General features: G+C 44.1%; 1 protein-coding gene across 1 annotated transcript in view; it reads left to right on the top strand.

The window, feature by feature from the left end:
- The window catches only part of LOC147018250 (uncharacterized), a 91,641-nt gene that overhangs the window by 47,418 nt on the left and 22,279 nt on the right, over positions 1-21,944 (top strand). The window contains exons 6-12 of the mRNA XM_085897772.1: positions 5,014-5,110; positions 6,239-6,326; positions 14,507-14,664; positions 15,635-15,749; positions 16,873-16,978; positions 17,968-18,108; positions 18,254-20,134. Of these exons, the coding sequence (XP_085753898.1) occupies positions 5,014-5,110; positions 6,239-6,326; positions 14,507-14,664; positions 15,635-15,749; positions 16,873-16,978; positions 17,968-18,108; positions 18,254-20,134 (2,586 nt within the window). The remainder of the gene's footprint in view (positions 1-5,013; positions 5,111-6,238; positions 6,327-14,506; positions 14,665-15,634; positions 15,750-16,872; positions 16,979-17,967; positions 18,109-18,253; positions 20,135-21,944) is intronic.

Genomic DNA, 21,944 nt, shown 5'->3' with positions numbered 1-21,944 from the left:
AATATTGGATTGAATGAAAATCTTAAAAACATTATTTATCTTGAACTGCTTCCTCAATCGACGTAAAACTTCACAATTTTGATCTAGTAGTCATGAGGAATATATTGTTGCGGCCTCGGGGTTTGAGGCTCGCCATGAGGAGAAGCACTCAGGTCCCTTTCGAACACCCGGTCCTGAGGCCGCCAGGCACAGATAACTCCGGCCTCTGCGCACTGGCAGGTTGCTAAGCAAACACAGACGCTAATTGACACTGCCAATCTGGGCAGGGTTGCACTACTTTGCGTGATACCTTACCTGTGGGCGGTTGAGTCAATTGGGGTCTCGTGCCCTTAGCGCACACTTGGATTACTGCTGAGCGATACAGTGAGTGCGCTGGCTATCAAGAGTAAATTTGGTGGGGCAGAACTTCCCAGCTAAACTAAAGTGTGGACCATGTTGGACCAATGAAGGAAAAGACGAAACGGGCTGGGTTTATTTATAACAAAAGCAATTTATTATAAGCGAGGGTGAGGAAAGTCATGTATCACAGTAAAGGGGTTTATTCACAAAATGTACAGCAGGGGACAGCAAAGAACTGTCCATGCAGCAAAATAAATGCAAATATGTACAAAAAGAAAGAGGAGACAGAGCAGAGTTAACCCAATAATAATTTATACAATCTTATATTATGTTACACATGGTACAGGTGCCATCAGACAGACATCTGAAGAAATTAGAGCCAGAGAGAGGAGGAGGAATTGAGGTGTAAACGACCTCGTTTTAGCTGGTGCAGTCAACGGACCTATGCAACCCAATCGCTTCGGAGGGGGAGGAGGGAAGAAAACTGGGGTGTCTACGGTGTGTGAGTGGGAGGTGCAAAAATGTGGTGCAGTGTGATTAAAGAGAAAGTGTGAAGAGGTGCGAATTGGTAATGCTCTCTCAGTGATGCGTCCACAGTGGACAAGACGCAGATGGAGAAAAAGATGTGTGAGAGATAGTTTAACGGGACACCTGTAAGAAGGTCTGTCAATGTTTAATTATGATGATGACTGCAGAACGCCGTGCGAGCTGAGCGCCTATGACCCGGTGATGACCTGGCAATAACCTGGCAACAATGCAGCAACGATTCAGCACTGCCCTCTCAGCTTGGCTCTCATTCGGCAAGACGACGCTCTGCTCGGAAAGACTCTGTACAAAGGACGACGGGATGAAAAAGAGACTGGATGAAAGAGAAGAAAGAACCTTGATTCGCTTTTTTTTTGTCGAGCCCGGAGTGGAGGTGGAGCCAGAAAATGGATCAAGAAAGCCTGTAGGCGTTTCTGCTTGTCCCCATTGGTGTTTACACACCATCGTGAGAAGTCGCCCCGCCCCACCAGGCTCTGGAGTCGAAAATGGCCTCAGTTGCTCTCCAGCCTGGCCACGCAACAGAAGTCCAATATTTACATTTGCCGCTGGTTTTCCGGAGCACTCTCCGGCCATGAACGTGCGCTAGACTCCAACCGAATGCTGTTAGTTAGCGGTGTGCCAGAGCTATCCAGATGTCACCGAATGCATTCCAGTGCACATTCGTGCTTTGAGGTACATGGTGAAGTATTCTGGCTCACCAGCACCCGCCGCTATGTTTGTCGTTCCCTGGCATCCCCAATGACTGTTGTGAGCATCCAGGAAGCTGTTTGCAGTTGCGGCGGTTATAGTCAGGTGGAGAAAGCGGTGTTGTGTTTGTGGCGAGGATGTTGGAACATTGGGAGTGGTTGTGGAAATTGTGGTGATGAAGTTGATGTGGTTGGTAGCGGTTATGGAGTTTGTGATGAAGAGGTCGGGCATATGTTGTTGTGGGGATTTTTAGAAGGTATTTGTAGTGATCATGGTGAGCATTGTAGCATCGTGGTGAGTGTGTTGAGTGTGGTGAGGCTGAGGCGAGGCATCGGTTAGTTTATGGCATGCCGTTTCAACAGGGAAACGGCGCACGTATGCAAATAAGGCGGCGGTGGTATTTTTCCTCCTGCTCCTTTGGTAGCGTCACTGGTCTTGCGTGCATGTAGGCATGCATGCATGATGGGGTTTGTGTGTAAAATAAAGTAAATTAAAGAATAGGGGATTGAAGCCCTATGCAACGCATCTTCACGTTCCATAAAGTTCCTAACTTCACATTCCTAACTGAAAGCCCTATGCAACGCATCTTCTCCCTTTTACCCACTCGACATATGGAAGGGCTAACTAAACGAATACTAACGATATAACTGTCTTGGGATCACTATATGTTGAATGCCATTCCGTCAATATAGTGCCGGCTTCGCAGAGCCACAACAATATGTTTTAAATTTCAACCTGATGGGATGCATGGTCTGAATTATTTAATAATTTGAATCTGTTTTTAGGGATTTAAATCAAACTTTGGACAAGTAGTGTGTGTGTGTGTGTGTGTGTGTGTGTGTGTGTGTGTGTGTGTGTGTGTGTGTGTGTGTGTGTGTGTGTGTGTGTGTGTGTGTGTGTGTGTGTGTGTGTGTGTGTGTGTGTGCGTGTGTGTATGTGTTCTCCATAACTCCAAAATCATGAAATCTAGCAGCCTGAAACTTTGCATCATATTAAGGCAACTCCAAGGAAGTGCAGGAGTGAAAATTGGTTGTTTGGGTTAATTAAAACACCCCTTTTGAAAATAATTAACAGCCTTATTTAATTATATCCTTTCTCAGGTGATCCTTGGCCACCTCGCTTTCTGAGGTCTTAAGTCTAACCCTTGCATCACCGAGTGCATATGGGAACTAGAATGGCACTCGGTAGAGTGCATACCTCTGCCAGACTGAACCGTTTACATTTTGTATCCCACTGATAGGCCGGATTGGCATGCAGACCTTAAGAAAAATCTAATCAGCGCCAGTATTAGTTGTTGTTTTATTGCTTCGAACGTGACGTCATCTGCCGCCATCCTGTGCATGCTCTTTTGTGCTTTTGTCACAGATATGATGTTCTTCCTCTTCTCTCTTTGATCGCCAAGAGCTCGGTGTGTTTTGCGTAAGTTACCAATAAAGCTCAATCTGTTCAGAGAAACGGCATGCTGTGTGTAATCCAATGGATTGAGAACATGATGAGATCCATCTTAGCTCACTGGCGCTGCTTGTTCCTGTCACCTACCCAAATTATCCACCAAGTTTTGTCGTAATCCATCAACAACGTTTTCAAAAATCATGTTATATTGTTGTGGAGCCGGGTGTCGGCGGCGAGCATGACCGCTAGGTGGAGCAGTAGAGTCGGCTCCACCGAACACCCGGAATTTAGATCGTGCTCCTCGGAGAACTCCGAAAGGCACGGGTCCCTTACAGGACCGTGAATCGCCAATAATTTGGCTGCGTGGAATAGGGTTAATTGCCAACTTCAATGTACCTAAATATCCACACGGCAAAGCTACCAGGGAATTCACACCCTCGGCAGGCCTCGAGCGGAACGAGCCGTTATCGTGCTCGAACCGTGCGTAACCCGAGCGGATGGTTACCAAGACCCGTCGGTCCAAATGCACAATTTACCGTTTCCCAATTTCCCAACACGCACCATGCTAAGCCAATGAAAGAAACACAGAAACGAGCTGGAACATTGAACAGGGGATTTATTTATAATGGAGGAAAGGGAACACAGAAGAGCAGAGTTATCCGACTATAAGAAATGCCGTCAATGTACAAGCAAAAGCACTTAACAACTCTGCTTGACAAGACAGGCCCGCACACAGACACGCACACCCAAAATAAATGGACCTCAATGGTGTTTATTTGGCCCTTCGGCTCGAGAGGGAAGGCGAGCTGAGGGTCAAGGTCTGGTTGATACCTCTCCGCCTCGTGCGATCTTCACCGACCCATGCTTGTGGAGCTCGGATTCCGTGGAAGAAAACAGAATCCTCAGCTCACTCGCTCCAACACAACCCGCCTCGGTGGGACTCAAACCCACGCCTCCAGAATCCAAGGAGCGACTTGGCCAGCCGCGAACGCCGATTGGCGACCCGAGCACCATGAACACGAACACCAACCAGGACGAACGCCAACTCCGACCAGCACGATCATCGACCAGGAGCCACGAACTCAACCAGCAGGAACCAACCAACTTCTCTCTCTCACGAGAAGCTCGTGACCTTTCTTATCCCTCCCCCTCGCGGGGGTGGAGCATCTGCTCTGAGCTAACTCGCCTCCTGATTGGACGGTTGCATCGCGCGATTCGCTGGCCGTCCCTCACTGGACAGGCTCACGGTAGGCGGGACAACTCCCACCTTTCTGGGCAGAGTCCCGATCGGAGGCGTTTGTGGCTCTGCCTACCTCCTCACCTCCGGCCACGTGCGTAATGGCGATGGTGTTGAGTTGGAAACGGGGCGGGTGAGACGCCGCTCCTTGCCGATTGGCCAAAGAGGGACGCCATGCCTATTTTAGACTCCGCCCACACGCACGCTTGCTGGCGAGCGCGCGAAGAATGCCATGAGCAGAGTGTTGTTGTGTGAAAGTGAAGATGTAAAAAATCCTATCTATAAAATAACCCACAGCGCATGTACACTTAATTCCCATTAGACACAGGGGATGGATTCTCACTAGAAACACATACTTACCGATATAACTAATCTATAGGGACTCTGGCTGTTGTGTACTCATGGCTGCCAGATTCGGAACATTATATCGTTTTTGGCCCCATCGCTCAACGGTGATGAACCACTATAAGAATTATAATTTTTTTTATCAGATCTGGATTTTCCCCAAAATCTAATCAATTCGTCCTCGTGACATACCCAACCTGTTCTCCAAGTTTCGTCAGAATCTGTCCATAACTTTGTGAGATATCCTGCTCACAGACAGACAGACAAACAGACAGGGATGAAAACGTAACTGCTGTCCACCTTCGGTGATGGCGGTAAGAAGGAGAAAATAAAAAGCTCCTTTATAACCAAATTATTCCTTGTTACCATGTGGCGATGTCTTGTACAAGAGAAAGAGGGACATGTTTGTTTTTTTCAATTTTCCAAAGATTTAACGGAACGAAAACGGTCGTTCTTTATTCTAACAGGTGGAACTGCGTTCACTGCTCCAGTTTGTGTTGGAAAATGAGGGCTGCACAACATTGAGCAGTCACTTAGAGGACTTTCTAAACCATGGAGATCAAGGTATGGACCTTCGTATTTACTCTTTTTCGAAGTCACTCTCACATTGATTCAACTTTAAGGTGTTTTGGGGCGAGGGGAATGGACCATTATATTCAGTCTTTCAAAATATTATTCCGTCTAGCTAATGAAAGATTCAGCCATAAACAGTGCTGCCCAAGACTGGTGTTAAGATAATTGCATGAAAAGCATATATACTGTGCAATCATAAAGCTCCTTTGGTTAGTTGGTTTATGTCATTCTTATTTATTTATGTTGTAAGCACAGGAGAATAGAAACCCATAGTTATTCAGAATGACCTATTGCAGCAAGAGAAGGGAATAAGAGTCAACCACAGTGAGTGGACTTGCATCACTTGTTGACCAGACCATGTCGGACAGGCAGATTATGCATTCGTAATATGGCGGGTCTGTTGAAATAATTCGATTTTCTGAAGCTCAGATTCCAATTCCCTAATACTGCTGCCTTCACCCACAACCTCTGGGACGCAAGTTGTGTCCTCAATAATAAGCCATCATTGTAACCAAGGGCAGGAGTACCCTTCTTGGCCCACCTTCGGTGGGCAATGCGCTACGGCAGTCTTGCATACGCACTTTATAATTTTTGTTATTGTTGAAATAAATTTTATTGATCACAGCATATCATACTCCATATCACAAGATAAAGGAAAATGATTTGTAATACCGGCTACCACCAAAGGTGGCGCTATTTCCGCCATATGTAAATTTTTGAGTTTCGGTGACATCCACGTTTTCTCCATGATAGTAAGAATGGTGATGCCCTGTGGAGATCTCTCTAATAATTTTCTCTTTAGTTTGTCGTTCAATGTGCAACCCTGAAGCAAAACGAGATACACTATAAATTGTACATTCCTTAAATCTTACACCCCCTTTTCCCCTTATTTTAGGAAACTGCCTTCTCTTCCTCCCTCATGTCTAAACTTTTAATTTACTCATCCAAAATCAAAAAAACCCGCACCCGTCTTTTCAACATTTTCTTCGATCAGGGAATTGTAGACATGGTTGTCCTGTTTGAAATGAATGTAAGGGTAAATTGGCACACTTTGATTTTGTGTAAATGTGTTTGTTTGGTGTTTGAGCCTTTTGTTTCCCATGCTTTAAACCCTTCCAGTGGTGACCATGAACAATTCCCCATCTCCTCTGATTCCCACCAAGCCTCTGGTTCACTTCAAGGAACACCTACATTCCAGCCCTGCAAAGTGAGATGCATTCCACATCAGTTGAAAGAGTCATGGAACCAGGAACTAATATAAAATTTTGTTTTCCTTGAATCGATTTTAAAATCCTCAAATAAGATATTATGGAAATCGTTTCCAAACTGCAGCACCTGACCCCAACCACACTTTCAACGTCAACAGAAAGGGTTTCTTCCACTGTTAATGAGAAACAAAAGTGTTTCATCTTTCTGGATTTGAAAAAAAGAAAAACCAAAAACATGTTTCACAAAGTTTATTTAAACAGGTTTAACAGTCATACTTATCTCGCTCTGTTTTGCCACCAATAAGACAAAAAGTAAGGCATCGTTTTATTAACACTATCAAAAAATACCATTATTAACACTATCCCCCCACTTTTATGATTACTGTAGCGTATATTATTTTTGATTTATAGTTCCCACACCAACCGGGAGCGGCATCGTGCAGGATAATTTTGTTTTTTTTAATTTGAGAACCCAAAATAATTCCCATACACTAAAAACTATATAAGCTAGGAACCTAATATTTTGTGGAAATGTAACCTAATGTTACAGAAATACGTGACATGATCCACAGAATTGATTCCCTGAAATGAGGTGCTGAAAGAGTCCACCACCATGTTGCAGGCACAAATTTATTCTTTGTAGTATGCTCTCCGACACAGAGTGTAGCATTTCTTGGGGAATATTGCTGAATGTGTCACTGATTATTGCTTTTAATTCACCAATAGTGTGTGGATTTGTAGTTCACAGTATATCCTTCAAATAACCCACAAAAATATATCTGGCGACGTAAAATTTGGGGATCGAGATGGCCATCATGACTTGGACATTGCACGGTCACCAAAAAGTATCTTAAGTTCATTCATGCTGTATCGCAAAGTGTGACTCATGGCATCATCTTGCTGAAAGCATCCTAAGTTGATTTAGTCTTCTTTATGGTGCCCAATAAACTCATGGATTATGTTGATGTGACATTCTGAGTTTACTGTTTCTGAGAAGAAAATTGGGCCAATAATTCTTTGTCGACTTACAGCACACCAAACACCAATTTTCACGGAATGCAATGGCCTTTCATCCATTGCATAAGGTTGTTAACTAAGCTATAAACGAGTGCTTTGTGTTTCTGTAACATTAGGCTACATTTCCACAAAATATTAGGTTCCTTACAGATATCGTTTTTAGTATTTGGGAATTATTTGGGGTTCTCGAATTTAATAAATTACCTTGTACAATACAGTAATACACATTCATATAGAGGGAACTGAGGTGCTCCCTCCATCCTGAATCCCCAGGACTATGAATTTCATTATCATCTAAAACCTTCCTGGGCACACCCCGAGTACAACAAACAGTTTTTCCATCGAGCAGTTTAGGAGTGCATAGAAGTTTGACAAACAAAACAAACCCACAAATCTACAAACAAGAAAACAAACACACTTCTCCTATTGTATATAGTATGATATACCTTTATAGTTGAAACATAATCAACTCGAATAGCACTCGGTAGAGCACATACCTCCGCCAGGCTGATCTTTTTGCGTTTTGTATCCTACTGAAAGGCCGGATCTGCATCCAGACCTTAAGCAAAATCTAATTGGCTTGTTCTTGTCACCTACCCAAATCATCCACCAAGTTTTGTCATAATCCGTCCGTAACTTTTTGAGATATTGTGCTATATATCGTTTTTGGCCCCATCTCTCAATGGTGAAGAACACTGGGAAAATTATTGTATCTGGATCCGCATCCTCACCAAAGTCTCATCAATTCACCCTTGTCACACACACTCAACACGTCCACAACTTTTTGAAATATCATGTTTCATATTGTTTTTGGTCCTGCAATACCTCTCAATGATAATGAAATCGCTCGAAAAATAACAAAGTTATCATATCCGGATTCTTATCTTCACCAAAATCCAATAAATTCATCCTTTTTCACACACCCTACCTGTCCACCAAGTTTCGTCTGAATCCATCCAAGACTTTTTGAGATACACACCACAATTGCCCTGGTTTACTGTTTACCTTCATTTCCAGTTATTTGTTGCACCAATCACTTAATTTCTCCACAAATCCCATGCATACTCCCCATACCCCTCTTCCTCCCCACATCCCTTATTTGTCCAAGTCTCCCTCTATTTTGTCCCTCAACCCTGCTGTTGGTGTCCCCCCTCCTCCACCCCCCCTTTTCTACTGTTCCTTTTGTTCTATTGCATCCTGATCCATTCTATTTTCTATCTTTTCCATGAGCCATGGCTTTGTATACAAAGATGAAACCTTTTGAAGAGAGTTGTCTGATTTACCTTGGGTAACTTTCAAACTTGTTCATTCTAGTCTAGAAGCCAAAATCTGTAGCTAGCCTAGAAAATAGGTTCGCTGCTGATTTCATGTTAGAATGGTGCAACTGGTGTTTTTGAAGAGTCTAGGCATGATCAAGTCTAGTTCCACTTGTTGCCAAGTCTGCATCTGAATATTATGGCCGCCATGACAGTAATCAAAATGGCCGCCATCAGATTTAGTCTTTTTCTTACTGCAAATTGTACTAGCCAGAAATTTGTCATGATTGTGAAAGACTATGTAATCTGACACGAGGAACACTATTTTGTGCTTTATTTTTGTACTGGATCACAACTTTTCACATAATTGACAACTTAAAGACGAAATTGAAAATGCACACATACGAGCAACAAATGTGAAAAAGAAAATGTTTAGCACTATTGATGGAGATGGGTTTACAGTCAGTCAAAGGTTATTTCAACAGCTGTCAGATTCTTTCTAACACAAAATTACGTTGCTTTGCAGAAGAGAAAAGTGTTGTGAGAACACCCAAGTACAATTTTCAGAGCTATTGATCGGCTTGTACACTGAACGGGTTCCTACAAAGGGCTTTGCATCCACATGCTTTCGTGCAAGGCAGTCCATTCCGTGTACATTTGCACCGTCAAGTTGAGCATGACCCACGGCATTTGCATGTCGTCAGTTCTACACAGTAAGCAGTAATAGGCTGTGCAGTCATGAGTCGCGGCTGAAATGTCTCGTTGCCATCTTTGACGACCTGTTCCCACCTACAGTTCTCAGGTGCAGGTAGATGTGGTTCAGATTCCAAGGCTCTTCTCCACACAAAAGTCTGGTAGTGCGTTCGCTTGATGTGTAGAATCAGAGCATCGTGAGTTGGGGGCAGATTCTCAATAGCTTTGGTCAGACTGAGAAACAGATCACATCTTACTCGCTGAATTGAGTTATCTTGGCCATGAGGGTCATAAAGCCTGCAGACAAATGACTCAGCATCTGCAATCACACTCTCATCAGGAATTTCCTCTTTGCCTAGGTTATTCAACAGGTGGGAGTTGTTTTGAACGACAGCCCATGCAGAGCGCTTCGCAATTCCAGCAAACTGGCTTGTGCTGTCTGAACCTGTCACTGCATGAAATGCCAGAAGTGACTCCCTCTGCGAATCTGGGATATTGATGGAGTCAATGGGAATGTAGTGTTGCTTTTTGGGTGTCCCTGCATTCATCCAGAGAAAGGGACTGAGATGCGGCTGATAGGCAACAAGGAGAATGAGGACATCAGTGTCCCGGCTAACAACAACAGTTTGCATGTACCCCTGTTCATATGCTTCCTTGGCATGGAGAAGAATGCGAGTATCAGCCTCTTCGTGCTCAGGAGATGACAAGTGTGAGACATCTCTCCCTGACGACGTCCACACTTTTGCAGGATCTGTGAAGCCTCCATTCAGTACCAGCTCCTGTTCGTGATTCTGGAACTTGTTTGCTAACTCTGTGCATAGAAAATTTGCTAAGCTAGCTTTGTTTTCATCGAGGCAGATGAGTGTATTCCATTGCCCCATGGACTGGCTTCTTGTTTGCACGTCTCTTCTGATTGCTTTCTTGCCCCGTATCCTCTGACTTCGAGCTGTTGATTTGATCGTTTTCTTCCTATACTGATCAAAGGCAAGATCAACCCTGGAGCAATAGTTGGAAAAAACATGACTAATATGATCTGCAACAGAATCTGCCCATTCACCAAGCGTTTTAGCATTCATCCTGTTCCCGAGTGCCTGGATCAGTGCCATGCCATCGATGATAGTGCATGTCGATAACGGTTCTGGAGCAACGTTTGGCAAGCCTTGCTGGAGAATCTTGCCAAGGTCAGCTTTGTTCAGAGGTAGACGTAATCTGCCATTAGGCATTGCCAATGACAGAGGAACTGCGCATATCTCTTGCTCCAGCATTTTGTTCATGTCAACGTCTCGGCCTGCCTGCATTGCTGTCACCACACGTGTCAGAAGTTTTCTGTCTGCCTTTAGTGTGACCATTTTTTCCTTTCCCACTTTGACTTCAACAGTGTACATGCTCTCGAAAGTGTGCAGATTCTTAGACTTGATTCTGTCATGAAACCTTGTTGTCTTATTGATCAACCGGTCCTCCACGAAGTCTATGACGAGCTGCTTTCCAGTGATTTCAGCATTCAAGAGATCACTTGTCACAACATCACTGGCAATGTCCCCTATCGTAATTGAGACTAATTCTGGGGAAGTGCGATCAAATGGATTGTGGGTCTTGAATAGGTCAATGAGCTTTAGCACATACTCTTGGTCTTGGATCATTCTCTTGGGACCGAAATCTTTATGCGCACAGTCATGCTCATCATCGTCGTCTTCCTCACTGCCAGCGAGTGTGAACATGTTTTTTGTGTCTCTGGTAAGCTGAGCTCTTTCGTTGAAAGAGAGAGCCCATCTGTCACGGGCGGAGTCTGTTTTTGTTATTCCAACCAAACCTCCAGCTACTTTGCCGGCTTTGTTCACATGTTCAATTGCCTGGTCATCAGGTATTTCATTGAACTTCTGCTTTGTTTCTTTTGTGACAAAGTCTCCTGCAAGGAAACCTCTGTGCACTTCTGGAGCTGTTGTCGGCAACATGTGCATGTCAGCAAGGAAGACAGCTCCCCAGCGAGAGTAATGGAAATGATCAAATGCTGCAAACCAGGGAAGCATTTCAGCAAATGATGTCAGGAACAGGATCCAGTCTCCTTCACGAAGAGCATGTGTGAACCTCAAGAGGATGGAGATCAACTTCATGTATGTTCTCCAGAATCTAAAGGTGGCATTTTCTGAACAAGTAGCTTCAAACTCTTGAAACAGTACCTGCACCTCTTCCACCTCAGACAAAAGTTCTCCAAAAGAGGAATTCATTCCTCTATCATCTTTGTTGGCAAAGGCATCTGAAACTCTTCCAGCTGCACCTTTCAAGTCATCCCGGATGAGCTTGTCATTTTCTTTGGCCCATGCTGTGAAGCATGCCCAGAGAACGGACCAAAGTGCCTCTAAAGTCAACTTGTGAACACGGATGACACGGTTCCACCCTTTCCCTTTGATTACTTGTTCACATGCCTTTCCACCAAGGACTCCACTTTCCATCCAAATGTTCTCCAGGCCTGACGAATCCATGTACTGTCCGAGTACTTTCATGAAATTCAATTGGATATGAAATCCTCCAAGCATGATGACCAGATCCTGACAGCCGTTCTTATCCCATTGCAGCATCTTTGCTTTGCAGTAAAGCTGTTCATCAAAAGTGATGACAGTGTACTTCTCCCCAATCTTCTTTGTCATTGCCTGGCATTTCTGTAGAACCGTCCACAGCGTGTCAAAGTCATGTACTGGGGCATTCAGAATCGGCATTGGCCCGATGACTGTCACTGGTGGCTCAACTGTGGACATCTTCTGGTTAAAGCCACTCCAGCCTGGAACGGCCTGATTATTTTGTTGATGCAATCTGGCCAAGATCCAGGCAAGCTCCTGAGTGTTGGCTGCTTTGATTTTCTGTTCAACGGGTGAGTACCATGTATGCTGCAGTGGTTCAGAGAAAACAGGTTCTGGCTTCAAGTTGGTCATATTGGCCTCTTGGATGCTTGTCATTTCAGGAGGGGCACTGAGAACTTTGGAGCGGCCAGGTTTAATCTGAATGTCTATCACTGGCTCTTGTTCTCCCTTGCGTCTGAGGGCCACACACTGACTTGCATGAAAAGTGCCAGACCCAGTCAGCGTCTCCTCAATTATGTCAATGTTGTCATTAGAATATCTCAAATATCCTGTGGTAGTTGGGATGTTGAGAAAGTTCCTTGGGATCATGACATTTCCATTATCTCGGAAGCATTGTATAACATCATTGGCAATTGCTGTGTCAATGCGCCTCACTGTATCGTACCCAACTGTGTGTGCAGCTGCATGAAAAAGATTGACAAGCTCTTTTGAGCGTGTAGCCTGGTGAAGAGCAAGGCCAAGGCCCAGGTGTTTGGGGGTCAGTTTTTGCCTCCTGAAGCCACATGAATAATGTCTTGGCAGATGCTCAGAACTTTGTTCTTGGTATCTGTCTCATCCGCTTCTTCATTGTCCATCTTGTCAGTGCTGTCACCACCACAAAGAAGCTTTACAAGCATGTACAGGGTTTCAGGTACAATTCGCTCTGCATTTTCTGTGTTCAGTCCACCGATAATGCTATGCCCTGGAGAGTGTTTTACGTCACTGTAAATCTTTATGCCCACTCTGAAGATCCAGCTAAGGATTTCGTTCTCATGATGAGGCAGACTGCACTGGGCCAATTCATCTTCTTCAGAACTTTCACCTTCTTCAGATAAATCATTCACGGCGGTTCTCATGGCAAACTTTGTCACAGTTGAGGACGCAACTATGAGGGGTTTTGTGACATCCAATGGCTGCACGAATGTCACCTTGTCACTACCAAAGTGAACCTCCACTTTCTGCTTGAAATTGTAGCTTTTGTAGGCTCCAGCCTCAATTCCAAAATCATTCAATAACAGCATGCTGTAGTGTTCCCAGATGTTTTTCAGGGTAAACACATGTCCCTTCTGCAGCTCTTTCTCAAGCTGGTTCATCACATTTCTGAAACAGATGCTTTCAGGAGACTGTTTTTTCTCTCCACTCTCCTTTTTATACTTTCTGCGAAAAGAAACATAACACTTGAGGTGATATTTACCTTCAGCTGCCATCAAGTCTGAAACACCTGCAAACCTGTGACGCATGGTGGGGTCAAATTGGGCCAAACTAAGCATCCTGGATGATGTGTGATCAAATTCAACATTTGTCAGGACACCAGCTTTTCCAGGAATGTCAGTCTGGCAGAAAGCGCATTTTGACCAATCCATAGCGCTGTGCGCGGATCTTAGTGACTTCGGGACATGGTATTTCTCTGAGGAACCTGATGTTGTGGGTATCTCTTCTGCGTAAGTCACAGATTGTGGCTGAATCCTTGACTTCAGTCTGTCTATTTTTTTGTGCGTGAGTAAAGTCACTATAGCAGAATTTGTGCCATTGAATCTTTTTGACGTGCTCCGGTACAGAATATTTTCTGATTCTTGAGAATGAGTCAACATATTTAGCGTCATTATATTTCTCTCGTTCTTTGCAACATTCAGCTACAGTTTTCACACCAACGATTGTAGTCTTTCGAAGTGGCGTTGACTTGCTAGTTTTTGAACTGTCCTGGCAAATAAAGCATTTATTCCAGTCTACATGCTCTTCTTCTTCTCGATCCCTTGAACCCCCTGTGAGAAATCTTGCGGCTTTCATTTTTCAGTTAGTCCTGGGTAACAGAAAAACACACAGTTATGTAGTTTAGGTTCATTTTATAGCAAAGTTGTAAAATTCATTGATTGTGGTTTGTATAATCAGACATTCTAATTCGAGCCTGAACATTTCTTTAAAAATAATATAGTGAAAAACAAGTCATATTATTTTTAGAAAATGGATGGAGCAATGTTTTTTTCTATACTCCCATCAGCTCAGGCATGCTCAAAAACATGCGAATCGACCCTAATTTTGTAATTTCATGTCAATTTGCGGCTGAAATATGACGAAAAGTATATTTAATGGCGACCATTTTGTAAACTGTCATGGCGGCCATACTATCCATATCCAGAGTTGGCAACAAGTTGATTCACGTTTCTGTGTGTCTGGACAGTCAATTTACACCTGTTGCACTATTCTAACACGGAATCAGCAGGGTCGTACACTATTCTGCATTGGGCCTCCTGACTATTCGTGGGAAGGCAACATAAAATAATGTTTAAGGCCTTACTCGAGTTCCGTAAAACTGGAACAGTGGTTTGGCTCGACTTTAACCTTCGCTCCTGTTTTCTTCGACTTGTGCACCAAAAACAGGAGACAGTCTCATACCCCTCCATCTCCAGTTTGGGATTTCTTCCGAAGGGCTCCTTTGCAGATCTGCAAGCTACAGCAGGACTTGGTGTCGAAAAACGTGGCCAAGGATGCTCTTGAGATTGAGCTGCACTCTCGGACCCTATTGCTGCAACACAAAGGTGCAATATATTCACACAACCATTTTGTCCCATTGATGATGAGCAGCATGTATGAAGGATTCAAAATTAAAATGGCACCAAGTGCCATTGTGGAGATGCCTGAGATAGAGTGCTGCCTTTTTGAGTTTCCCTTTGTTGGCAAAGGATCGCTGCTGAGGTCCTTTATGGCCACATATGGTTAAATTGGGGCACATCATTGATGTGAAACCTATTGCTATTTGGATTGTTAAGTATTTTCCCTACCCCCCCCCCCAATCTCTCTCCCCTACCCCCCCCCAATGCCAAATTTTCCAATTAATTTGCACGAGACTATTACGAAATGTAAGGAGAGTTTTGTTGAACATGCTGGGATGCTCGTGTTGAGAATTATTGATTTGGCAATGAGGAATTGCTCATTTGCTCTGGGCTAGAATTCAGATCGAGAACACTATATTCAGAAAACCTCCTGCTGTGCAAAAGCTTTTGGCATCTTCATCAGACCAAGTCCTTTCCTTCTGATGAGATTCTCTTCATCTTGGAACTTTCTTGATTACTTTGAGTCTCCAACAGGGCTGAAAGTTGGTTGGCCTCTAAAGTTTGATTACTTTCTGTTTTGCTGGCAAGATAACTGTGTTAGTGGGCTTGCATTCAGATTTTCCTCGTTTGCATCTAATTCCTGACAAAGTGGGAATCAACAAAAAATACTTTCACACTTATGGAGGGGTGTTAAGCTGACTAACCCACCTGCTAGCATTTACTCTTGTACATTCTGAAGATCACAGGATCACTTTCAAAAAGAGCAGCCCATTGTGTGACGTACCCTTTCTAAGTTCCCATCCAAATCTCTGGTGCTTTGGCAGCGCTCTGTGACGAGGCAGCAACTTGACCGAGGTAAATTCTCGGCTATGGAAATAATTATGGCTTGCCGTGGGCACGCAATGCCTTGCAGGGTATGGGGATGGATGGAATGGATGGAATTTTTCTTTTTCAGATGAAGATGTGTGCCGTTTGCAAGAGCACATTCAGCAGCTGCAGGAGATGGCTGCAGGACACCCTCCGACGCCTCCCCCATTGGACCAAATGGAACTGAGGGGAAAATCAGAAAGGTTAGCCTTAGATCAATGGACGTAAGTAAAAAAAATTAATGTTGGAGCATCGTGTTGGGAATCAAAGGGAAAAATTTGTGACTTGCATGAGTTGTTTTATGAGTGTTTGTTTGAATCTTTGTCTGTCTCAAAGTGCAGTACAAATTGAAGGAATTGTTCAGATATCTGTCCCATTAGAATAAGGCGAGTGATGCCACGGAAATGTTTACGTGGCTTTAAACCGAGTCCCCTCCTGATGAGGGATCCTTCCTTGACATTGTTTTGATGTCATACCAAGAATGACATAGTTTGATTTGCTTGTTTGATTAGATTAATTTTTTTTTTATTAAGGTTGGCTGTGGATTCAAGTTTTGATCACATAGCAATGGGACCTGGAGTGGAACATAATGGGGGAAGAATCAGCATGTGTAGAAGAGATTATGGAAGTGCATGGGGGTAGTGATGGACAGCACATATGAAAGACTGAAGTGAGGATGAGACAATGGATACAGGGAGAAAATTCCACGATCTGGAGAATGAGCGGATGAATGAATGAATGCATGCAGGCAAACAGCCTGGACTTTGAGAGGGTGACAAGATGAGGGTTTCTTGACGAACATGTGTGGACAGCAGGTGTAAAGAAATCGTTATTTTTAAGAAATCGTTGTGGCCTGTTCCAAGTCAAGGCATGGTTGAGCAGGCCAAAAGACATAGCAGTTTCAGACCCCAGCGAGGTTACCCAGGAATCGCATTGAAACCCCAGAGAGCAAGGTGGCCGAGGATCGCCTGATGAAGGATATAATTAAATAAGGCCGTTGATTATCTTCAAAAGGGGTGTTTTAATTAACCCAACACCCAATTTTCACTCATGCACTCACTTGGTGTTCCCTTAGTATGCATGCAAAGTTTCAGGCCGCTAGGTTTCATGGTTTTGGAGTTATGGAGGAGACACACACACACACACACACTGACATTTTTTACTCAAGATGAACAGTTACCAAAGTCTGTCTTTATTTCAATAACTGTAAGTGAAACCAACCTTTTACCCACGTCACTTTTACCGATGGTATAAGCGCTGCACCCTGTAAGTAGTTTCCTCTCATGATATCACACATACTCGAGTAATGAATTGTTTTGTTTTTAGGTTGCGGCAGGTGATGCTCCAGGTCCGTGACCTGAGGAAGAGATTGTCATTTTCTGAACGGCAGGCAGACAGGCTCATGGTCGAGAATGATGCACTGGCAACAAAGGTATTGGTCTTGCTCAGGTCTTGTGTCGTATGCAGCATTTTGCTGCATGTAGCATCATTTGCTCTGAGTGCAGCTGTACTGCTAATGCAGTGCCCCCTGCAGATAGGGCAGGAATTTGGAATTTGTTCATGGTGCCAGTGATAGTTCATTTACTCTTAATGAAAGACGCTGTAGGATCTGTTATGTCCACCAACTAATGCTGGCAGATGAGACTCCCAGTTCAATGTCCATCCGAGGGATAGTACACGCATTGATGAATCACACTGCCTGTGTTTATAACTGGTTCAACATTCGAACCCAGGATAGACAGCATACCTCGAGAGGTGAGTGTACATACCTCGAGGCTATCCTGCCAGCCCAAAGGAGACTCTCACCATCAAAGATGTAGCTGCAGGAAGTTAGCAGGTTAATCATAGGGTGTCGAATATGTTTTGCCATCATCCTTATTTTTGCAAAACTGTCCTGAAATTTTTTTTAACCCTTTGAACCCTGAGCTCGTTGGGCTTTCGTCTCCCCCACCCTGGACTCCCTGGAGAAAAATCCAGTCACTCGGGTACATGGAGGTTTAAATAGCGGCTGGTAAAACGGCCACTAAGGTTCAAAGGATTAACAGCTGTACTTGGGACCTCCTTTTTTACTGAACTTGCTGGAAGCAACATAATTTCAAGCCCAGGTAATATTGGCACCCTCAAATGCCTCCACAGAGTCTCACAGTTCTGGCATGAGTCTGTATCCTGTCAAAGCAGAACATGCCGATGGGTATAAAACCTTATTTTAAGTAATTTCTTTATCATCATTATCATCATCATCATCATCATCATCATCATCATCATCATCATCATCATCATCGTCGTTTTATGACCATTTCCATGCTTGCATGTGTAAGCTGAAATTTATGTGGCAAAAATAATTAAGGTTGTGTTGTTGTTGGTCTCAGCCTAAGTTGTATTTTCCTGTTTGTAATCCCTCTGTGATTTATTTATTGACAGCTTCGATACCAGGAGAGCGTTCTTCAGTGCCAGCGAGTACGTCTCAGGGCAACAGTGCGTTCTGCTCGGTCTGAGTACCGTGCTTGGCAGGCTCGCTGCGCTGCGCTGCAGAGAAACCTGACTTTGGTCACAGATGAGAGGGTAGGTCATCCAAGTCAAGAGCTCACTCATTTTACTTTTAAGGCAGTGGAACAACTCATTGGAGATCCCACAGCATACTATAATAAGATATCCAATCACTTGTTATCGAGAATGTTAAATTCTTAGCTTGTTACCTGCCTTGCAGGATTGTCTGGCTGAACGTCTGGAGATCCTTCAGAACAAGCTAACATCACCAATGACTTCACATGAGTTGGATATTTCTAGGCCAGATGCCACAGCACTGGAAGAGGTTGCAGCGCTTGGTGTGATGGCTCAACTTGGGAATTGTGGGTTCGGGATCAATGGAGCGGTTGGCTGGTCAGAATGCATTCCCTCTCCTGACATACTGCGAAACCTTGGTGATTTAAAACGGCAAGTGCTTGGGAGTGCAGGTGAAAGTGATGCAATTAACTCAGAAAGATGTATTAAGGAAAACCAGCAACTTATGGATTGCGCAAGCCTGAGTGATGACATCTGTGTAGAATGTCCTCCAGAAAATTATTTTTCTCAGTCTGGAAAACACAGTGACTGTAACAACTGTGCATGGCAGGGCATCGTTCATGGAGTTGATAGACACTCTCGCTCCACTCGTGAGTTTCCCGCAAAGACCTGTGCCTTAAGTGAGGGGGAAAAGGACATGGCAGGAAACCTAACTTGTAACCAAGGAAAATTCGAGAGTTTTTCAGTCCACAGCATCCATAGTGGAACAGATGATGACATGGGATTGGCAGCAGGTAATGAAAATGTGAATGCTGGTGGAACAAGTGTTGATGATGAAACTACTTTATTGCATGAAGACGAGTGGGAAAGTGTGGAGTGTGAAGCTGAAAAAGCAATTGTTGACATCAAATCAGCAAGTCCACTGGATGAGGTCGATAAAGTTAAGAGTATTAAGGTGAAGAGTGAAGATGGGGTTGAGGATACTAAAGTGGAATACGAGTCTGCAGGAAATAAACATAAAGCAGATATTCAACCAAGAGATGTTTGCAGTGGCATATGTGAGGTGGACGTTTGTAGTGCTGGAGGTAATGTGGACGTTTGTAGTGCTGGAGGTAATGTGGACGTTTGTAGTGCTGGAGGTAATGTGGACGTTTGTAGTGCTGGAGGTAATGTGGACGTTTGTAGTGCTGGAGGTAATGTGGACGTTTGTAGTGCTGGAGGTAATGTGGACGTTTGTAGTGCTGGAGGTAATGTGGACGTTTGTAGTGCTGGAGGTAATGTGGACGTTTGTAGTGCTGGAGGTAATGTGGACGTTTGTAGTGCTGGAGGTAATGTGGATGTTTGTAGTGCTGGAGGTAATGTGGATGTTTGTAGTACTGGAGGTAATGTGGACATTTGTAGTGCTGGAGGTAATGTGGACGTTTGTAGTGCTAGAGGTAATGTGGATGTTTGTAGTGCTGGAGGTAATGTGGACGTTTGTAGTGCTAGAGGTAATGTGGATGTTTGTAGTGCTGGAGGTAATGTGGACGTTTGTAGTGCTGGAGGTAATGTGGATGTTTGTAGTGCTGGAGGTAATGTGGATGTTTGTAGTACTGGAGGTAATGTGGACATTTGTAGTGCTGGAGGTAATGTGGACGTTTGTAGTGCTAGAGGTAATGTGGACGTTTTATATTTGCTTGAAAACAATGCTTTGCATGAGCAGAAGGAATATCCTGAGCAGATGGAAGTATGTCGAAGTGAAAAAGTAGCCCAGATCTCCAGCGCTCATGTCATGGATGAGGGATCAAGAGTGGCATGCATTTTGGTGCAAAGCAGTGCTGAAATGATTGTTGAAGGAGGATGCCGGGACGGTGAGAGCGATGATGATAGGAAATGCAATCAAGCTGAAACGAGTGAAGTGGAGCAGGAACGAGTCTCTAAAAACTCCGCTGAAGATGTGGAACGTGACTTTTGGGCTACAGCCCTTGGGACGCCATCTGAGAATGGTGAGGAGATGCCATCTGTCTTACAAACTCTGCATCAAGGCTCTCCCAACACGTTGCAAAAGAGGCACTTGTGTGGCGTGGCTGACGTATCATCAAGCAAGGTGAATTTCAGTAAAAACGTTTTTCATGATTGGCAATGGATGAAAATCAAAATTTTTTTTTTTCTCACCGATCTACACGAAATCCCCCATCATGCCAAAATGAAAACATGTTGGAGAAATTTTTTACAAGTTAATTAAAAATGAAAAGCTGAAATGTCTTGCTGCAATAACTATTCAACCCCTTGAGTGAATATTTTGTAGAACTGCCTTTGGTGGTGATTACGGCTTTGAGTCTCCATGGGTACGTCTATATCGGCTCTGTACATCTGGATTTGTACATTTTCTCCCATTCTTCCTTGCAGATTTGCTCAAGCTCTGTCAAGTTGGATGGGGAGCATCGGTGAACAGTAATCTTCAAGTCTTTCCACAAATTCTCAATGGGATTCGAGTCTGGGCTTTGCCTCGGCCATTCGAGAACTTTCACGTTCTTGTTCTGAAGCCATTGCAGTGTTGCTTTGGCTGTATGATTGGGGTCATTTTCCTGTTGAAACGTAAATCTTCGCCGCAGTCTTCGGTCTTTTTCACTATGAAGCAGGTTCTCCTCAAGGATTTGCTTGTATTTGGCTCCATTCATTGTTCCCTCTATCCTTACAAGTCTCCCAGTCCCTGCCGCTGAAAAACATCCCCAGAGCATGATGCTGCCACCAATCATGCTTCACAGTCGGGATGATGTTAGATGGGTGATGAGCTGTGCTTGGTTTCTGCCAGAAGTAGCGCTTTGTATTCAGGCGAAATAGTCCAATTTACATCTCATCAGACCACAGAATTGTTTGTCTCATGCTCTGAGAGTCTTTCACGTGTCTTTTTTTCAAACTCCAGGTGTGCTATCATGTGCCTTTTTCTCAGGAGTGGCTTCTGTCCGGTCACTCTCCCACAAAGCCATGACTTGTGAAGTGCTGCAGAGATTGTTGTCCTTCTGGTAGGTTCTCCCATTTCAGCCGAGGAACTCTGTGGTTCTGTCAGAGTGGTCATTGGGTTCTTGGTCACCTCCCTGACCTAGGTCCTGCTTGCCCAGTTGCTCAGTTTGGTCAGACAGCCAGCTCTAGGAAGAGTCTGGGTAGTTCAATATTCTTTCCATTTCCTAATGATGGAGCTCACTGTGTTCTAAGGAACTTTTAACACTCTAACAATTGTTTTATACCCTTCCCCAGATCTATACCTCCTCATAATTATATCTCAGAGTTCTACATACATTTGCTTGGCAACCATCAACTCTGATTCTGCAACTGCACCTGATGGCATCACCTCACGTTTCCCTAACAACCTGCTCTACTGCCCCTTTCACCCTATTATTCACCCTATGTCGTCTTCTATCTGCTTGGAAGTCAACTTACATCACCACATTACATAAACAAGGTGCAAAAACTGATCCCGTTAATGATAGACTTATCAGCTTACTTCAAATCATCAGCAAGGTCATGAAATCCCTCATTCCAGTTGAAATAAAATCCTTCTTTTTTTGCAATGGCCTCATCTAAAAACATCAATTTGGATGCAGACCAGGTCACACTACGTTGGACATGCTGCTTCTACTCTCCCAACAATGAATGGAGGCCCTCAATATCAGACATGAGATCGGGACTGTCTCTCCAGACATATCTCATGCTTTCGATACAGTCTGGCATGCTGCCTTACTCTCCAAACTATGTGCCTATGGCATCCAAGGTCAACTCCACACATGGCTTACTGACGTCCTCCACTCTCGTTGACAATGTGTGGCTCTCAATGGACTCCAGTGTTCCTTTCATCTCCCCTCCCTGTTCAGACTCAATTACCCCAAGGCAGTGTTCTGGGCCCAGTCTTATTCCTA

Source organism: Eptatretus burgeri, chromosome 10 (genome assembly GCF_056783735.1).
Source record: "Eptatretus burgeri isolate ZD-2024b chromosome 10, Ebu_testis_v1, whole genome shotgun sequence".
NCBI lineage: Eukaryota > Metazoa > Chordata > Myxini > Myxiniformes > Myxinidae > Eptatretus > Eptatretus burgeri.
The sequence above is the reverse complement of the archived record's forward strand: the minus strand, read 5'-3'. Positions and strand labels throughout refer to the sequence as shown.